The 6,000-nt window shown below is 39.8% G+C and overlaps 1 protein-coding gene across 2 annotated transcripts in view; it reads right to left on the bottom strand.

The window, feature by feature from the left end:
* Nucleotides 1-268: 268 nt before the first annotated feature.
* Nucleotides 269-6,000, bottom strand: part of SORCS1 (sortilin related VPS10 domain containing receptor 1) — a gene marked incomplete at both ends in the record, with an annotated part of 518,044 nt that continues 512,312 nt past the window's right edge. The window contains one exon of one of the 2 annotated variants that reach the window (XM_080911273.1): nucleotides 269-476. In XM_080911273.1, coding sequence (XP_080767399.1) covers nucleotides 269-476 — 208 coding nt within the window. Of the gene's footprint in view, nucleotides 477-4,274; nucleotides 4,355-6,000 lie in introns of those variants that run through there. The other variant, XM_080911272.1, reaches the window with a different exon arrangement.

The raw sequence follows: 6,000 nt of genomic DNA, 5'->3' as shown, positions 1-6,000 counted from the left end.
AATTAAAACATCCATGGTTTTGGAAATTAGAAATAACAAAGGGTGATATTTTTTTAGATTTCCATCCAGTCTTATTTATTTATAAGTATGTGTATGAATTCAGAACAATGTGCGTTTTAGACAAGTATGAAGTTCATCAGTGAGATGCCCTCTACCCTGTGCTTTCTGTACAAACTATCATCTAACCCCATAACATTTTAACTCCCACTCCTCACAGCTCATAAAATTGTCTTATGCCTCTACATATTTTAGAAAAATCATTTTATTTTTATTTTATGTGTATAGGTGTTTTTCCTGGGTGAATATCTGTGCACCACGTGTGTTCTTGGTGCCCATGGAGGTCAGAAGAGGGTGTCGGATCTCTTGGAACTGTAGTTACAGATGCTTGTGAGACACCTTGTTGGTGCTGAGAATTGAAACCGGGTCCTCTGCAAGAGCAGCCAATGTTCTTGACTGCTGAGCGATCTCTCCAGCCTCTAGAAAAATAATTTTAATGGAAATCATCTATGTTAAATAAGATTCTGTCACAAGGCCTATACTTAGTTCATATGAACTCATTAAATCTTTCTTTACACCTAAAAGCTGTTAATATGTAAACAAGAGTTTAAGTAGGTATACAAACATGCACATATTAAAATACCATAGTATTATTCATGGAATGCCTTTATTATCTAAAGATACTTATCTTTAAAACCTCTTCACCTGTCTTGGCATCCATAGACAATCTCAAACGTGGGCTTCACACAACCTTTTGTAGTGAAGTCTGACAATGGTTTAACCATTTTGGGGCCAGAGTCAGGTTGATAAATGTGAGCTGCTGCGAAATCTACAAACCATGCGCTGCTTCCAAGTGCAGGGAAGTGGGTAAGGTCTAGGGGCCTCTCAGTGAAATGACAATAGTCCTGAAGGTTGTCTTATTCTCTTAACTTCCTCCTCCCCTGTTCTGTTACTATGCTCAAATACTTCATCTCTGTTTTGCTTATGGGGTTGCTTCCTTAAATAACTAAGGCAATAGGTGATCCTCCTGCCTCTGAAGGTTAGGATTAGAGGTATAGTGCTCAAATCAAATCAAGTTACTTTAAAACTACCAACGGTATTGTTTATGGTATTACTTACTTTGTGTAAAAAATGAAAAATAAAAATTAACCCATCCTGCTGCTTTAATGGGGTTACTACCTGTTAATTAGGTTGTATTCCACAGTGTGGTGGGTTATTTTTGTTTGTTTTTTGTTTTTTGTTTTTTGTTTTTGTTTTGTTTTGTTTTTGAACACATATACTTCTGAATAAAGCCAACAGTTTTTTCTCTATGGAATTCTTTGACAGAACACTTGAGCATGCAAGTCAATGTTCCCATAAAATAGACTATTTCTATATTTTAAAAATTCTAATTGTGTTTGTTCCTGGGTCCTAAGATTAAATTTGGTAACAGGGGCAACTCACATTTTATCCCAACAGATGCTCCAGTTTCAGCCTTTCAGATCCGCGAGAAGCATTCCTGGGACATAGGGACATTTTTGCTTCTGAAGGCAAAAATTCACTTGCCCTTATTCTTGTCTTTGTCACTCTGATGCCTATTATGTCTTCTTTTGATTTCAGTGTCTTGAAACTAACTTATATGTAAAGTAACAATATATGTAATAGTTACATATAATTTCTATAATTAATATTCCCATTAGCAAGTATATTCTATGGAAGCAGCTAGACAATGTCTGCCTTGTTGGCAGCGGTTGTGTTCTCCCTGCCTATAGGCATGTGTGCACATGGAGATAAATTTATATCTACATTCTATAAACCACAGATTCTTAGCAGGGTATCCAACATTTATAATGGCCAGCCTTCTCCACTGCAATTTTTCTACCTGGAATTATTTTGGAATTCTCTTATGCAAACAACACACAAACATGCATTTTTTTCTTTGAATATGGATTTTTAAAAGAATAATTTGTGTATGCGTGTTTGTGTGTGTGTGTGTGTGTGTGTGTGTGTGTGTGTGTGTGTGTGTGTGTATGTGTACATATGTATAAGTATAAACATTTGAAGCTTGGGGCACTACTATTGGGAATCAGGTCACTTCTGCCACCTTGTGGGATGAGTGGATTGAACTCAGATCATAGCCACAGAATGCCACAAGCACATCTACCCTCTAAAGTTGCCTTGCTGGTTTCAAATATGAATTTCTCGAACACTCATTTCTATTATTCCCTTAGGAAAGAGGCGAACAAATTTCTGATGATTCAGAAACCAAATTTAGGGCTTTGGTTTTTATTCCACTTTCTAGCTAGCTTCTTGTCTTCCTTTTTGTCTAAACAGCAATCATTTTACTTAAATGAATGTCTAAGAATAGCTCCTTGAACACAGCAGCTCGAAAGCTAGCCCAGAGGGGCAGGGAGATGTTAATTCTTGACAAACAGCAATTGGACATGTAATTAGAGGCACTGGCTGGGTTAGGCTTGCCCTGTGAAGCCACCTCAGAGATCAGTGCTAAATAAAATGGACTTACTGATAATATAAGCTAAAAATTAAGGGTTGCGTTTCATCAAACATTTATCTAGCGCCCCCTAATGGCAATGTCCAGTGCTCCATGCTGGAGGAATGTAAAGAACAAACTAGGTCTTACTGCTTAAACGCACACAGTGGGAAGAAAGGTATAAGAGGATCTGTTCACACAAACACATGATGTCCACCATCTAATTATGTTAACACGACAAACAAGCCAGAGAAGAGCCTGGCCATTTAATCAGTGTGGAAGCCAGGGGAGCTTTCTCCATTTGATCTCTGCTGAGCTTAGCAGGGGTGTTCCACCACTTAGTGGTCTGTTCTTTCAAACTCATTCCCTATGCTGCCCTTTTCTAATCCCTGTCTCATCAAGGGTATCCCAAGGGCTCTAGTGCCCACAAGCAGAAGAGTGAAGACAGGGCCATCTCTTGCAGTCTCTTCTGCTTGGGAAGCCTCACGGGTCTTATAATTGCTTCTTCCTCCATGGCTTGAGCTCCACCCAGACCTAGGTACTACGAATTCAGCTTCCATCCAGTTGTCCTGGCCCAGGGATTCTGGGGATGACTGCGTCCCTCCAACCCTGGAAAATTCCGAGTTTCCACTGGAGGTTTGTCTGCTGTTTGCTGACATGTTCGCTCTTCTGTCACTTAAGCAACAGATCCCCCGTGTTTAATCATTTCTGTGTAAATTACCTAGAGACCTTTTCTGCCTTTTGATTTCAGCCTGACTGACATGAGAGACAGACCATCCCTAAGGAGATGGAGCGGCACAGTTTCTGGCCTATGAAGAAGAGGGAGCTGAGTACTTAATTTGGGGGATGAAAGGTGGGCTAAAAATAGTCCAGGCTCCCATGCATTCTGAAACTTGGCTAATTAGCACTACCATTCTAACCCCAGCAGACCTTTAGGGAGGCAAAGGATGGTTTCGTGTTTGTACACGGCAGTAGAAAGAACAACGTGTTGACAACGAGATTTCAGTTATGTCGGCAAGCTAAGTGCCAGGAAATGTTTGGAACTAAGGGACATTTCTTTCTTCCACGAATTTCCAACCACCTATTGGCTCTTTTGGGAATCAATCACTGAGAATGACAAAGCCGGAAGAGGTCAGCTTCCTCCTCCTTATATGTAGGAAGCCACTGCAGATTGTGGAGGATGGAGCAATTAGCCCAAGGTGATAAACCTGGCAAAACCCTTTCTCCAATTCCAAATGCAAAGCTCGATTTCTCTCTGCTAACCTAGAAGCCTTTTGCACACCCCAGGTTCTGTCCTTTGGGAACTCTAAGGTTCTGAATTGCTTTGTTCCTTATTAATAGTGCAAAAATTCAAACTAACAACAATGAACCTATCACTCATTCCAAAGTGAGTTTTAAGTACAATACTGTTCTTTCAATGATGGGACAGACAGACATTGTACAGCTAACTGGGATGGAAATAGAACTCAGGGAGTAGAGGACTTTGTGACTGAAACACAGGAGGGTAAAGAGTTAAATGTATTCCCACACAATTAGCATTTATTAAATTATTTTATTTTAAAAAATCTAAATTATGTTCTGAAATTAAATAAACACATTGAGGCCAAGACTTTAGAGAGATTATCTGTTTAATAAATATGATTGTAAAAGCAATAAACAAGAGCAATTATACATTACACTACATAGTATTTAACAAAAAATACATCAAAAAAGTCATTTTAAAATTAGAAGTAGTTCCAATACTATAAGAAAACTTTCTTTTTTTTAAATTGGCTTCCTATAAAAATAAGTTGGCAAATAAGGGGTTTCAATGCTCAGTTGGAATCCTGGAAAACACAGAACAGCTGCCAAGCACCCCATTGCTTTCAACGTTGCTGTTTGGAACTTCTGAAAAAAAGCAAAGCAAACCTCTGCAATTTGGACAGTGAATCCAATTAGAATAAGGCAAGAGGGAAATGTTGGTGGGATGTCCAGGGTAGAGCATGCAGTTTGCCCTCTGGGCTTTTAAGAAAGGTTGCAGTAACCAATTTGTTGTAGCTTGCCCTGAATCTTACCTTCTACGGATTTCTCCCTACACTCCTTTGGCCTTAAGTCCACCAAACTCCTCATTGTGTTTGCACCTGCTATTAGTGAGAGTTAGGCACTTGGTTCTGTCCCACTTCTAGGTTCTAAATGTCCCTTTCTAGTTGGAATTTGGCTGCAAGGCCTGGTATGGTGGTTCTCAAGCTTGAGCATAGATGATCGTTGCCTTGGTGAAACAGTTGGTTGGGACGGCCATGACTCATAAACAAAAATAATACTGATGATCCCCTAGAATTTCCAAAATAGCAGGGTCTGTTTTAGCCTGGTTTAAAGCTGCATTTCAAGAAAGTGTAAGTGACACTCATAGACCTGTCCTCAGTACCCCACTTTGAGATTCAATAGCCAAGGTTATAGGAACTTGTAGGTCCTCCCTAAGAACTACCTTGCTTCACAACCTACACCTACAGGTGGGAGGGAGCTTTGAGGAGAGGCACATGACCTGACCACTTTGGGTGTTGTCCAGGATGCCATGAATTCCATGCCCATCTGTACTTTACATGAAGACTTACAGACCCTTCTTCCCCATGTCTCTTCATTCACTCACTGTCCTTTTATTGATAAAACAGATTTTCACAATATTATTCTAGGCAAGGCACTGTGCTAGATCAAGAATGTTGTTTGTCTTTTGTATAATGATTTTTTTTTAAATTAGAATCAATTGAACTGCAACGCTGAGGATTTCCTGTGCTGGTTTGAGTGGAACTATTTTGGTTTCCAAATACTTTTGTCTTCCAGCTAAATATGGAAGACTCCAACTGAAGAGAATAATCAATGGAGATGCTTCCTATGAGATAGGAAGCCTGGCAGGTTGAGAACTGATTGATTATGTCCCCAGGCAAAATTGATCCTATTAATTCACACGGGACCTCCTCTACCATAAAGATTTCTGCTTGATTAACCTCTGACACCAGCTTTCCTACTCTCCTCTTACCTCAGCCATATAAGGCAAGGGTCTTCTGATAACTGAATCAGCCATTCAAGAGCAAGGGTCATATTGATCATTGGGATACCCGAGACCCATGACAACACCCTGTTGTTGGCTTTGAGACACAGCCAGGAGGGATGGTAGGTTCTGGAAGTGGTTTACCACCTCCATCCCAACTCGAGATTGGGATTTTTCTAGTACAAAGTAAAGAAGGGACATCAGTCACTAGAAGAACTTCATTGGGAGTCCTGCTTTTTTCTGTGGGCCTCTTGCATGATTCTTCTAGGGAAACTGGTTTGCTTTTGCTTTGCAGCTCTGAAGGTTGTGAGCCTTACTTTGCTGTAAGCAGCTACCCTTCAATTTACATTGAACTTTTCTTTACCAGTATCATGACAATGGAAGATCAGAGTACACACATGGAATTGGTGAGATCATCTTAAATGGTCAAAATCTCATTCAAATATATGAGAAGATGGATTTGTATAGGTCTTTCAATACCTATTCAATGCTCACATATTAAGTCCAT

The sequence above is a fragment of the Micromys minutus genome (genome assembly GCF_963924665.1).
Source record: "Micromys minutus genome assembly, chromosome: 2".
NCBI lineage: Eukaryota > Metazoa > Chordata > Mammalia > Rodentia > Muridae > Micromys > Micromys minutus.
The sequence above is the reverse complement of the archived record's forward strand: the minus strand, read 5'-3'. Positions and strand labels throughout refer to the sequence as shown.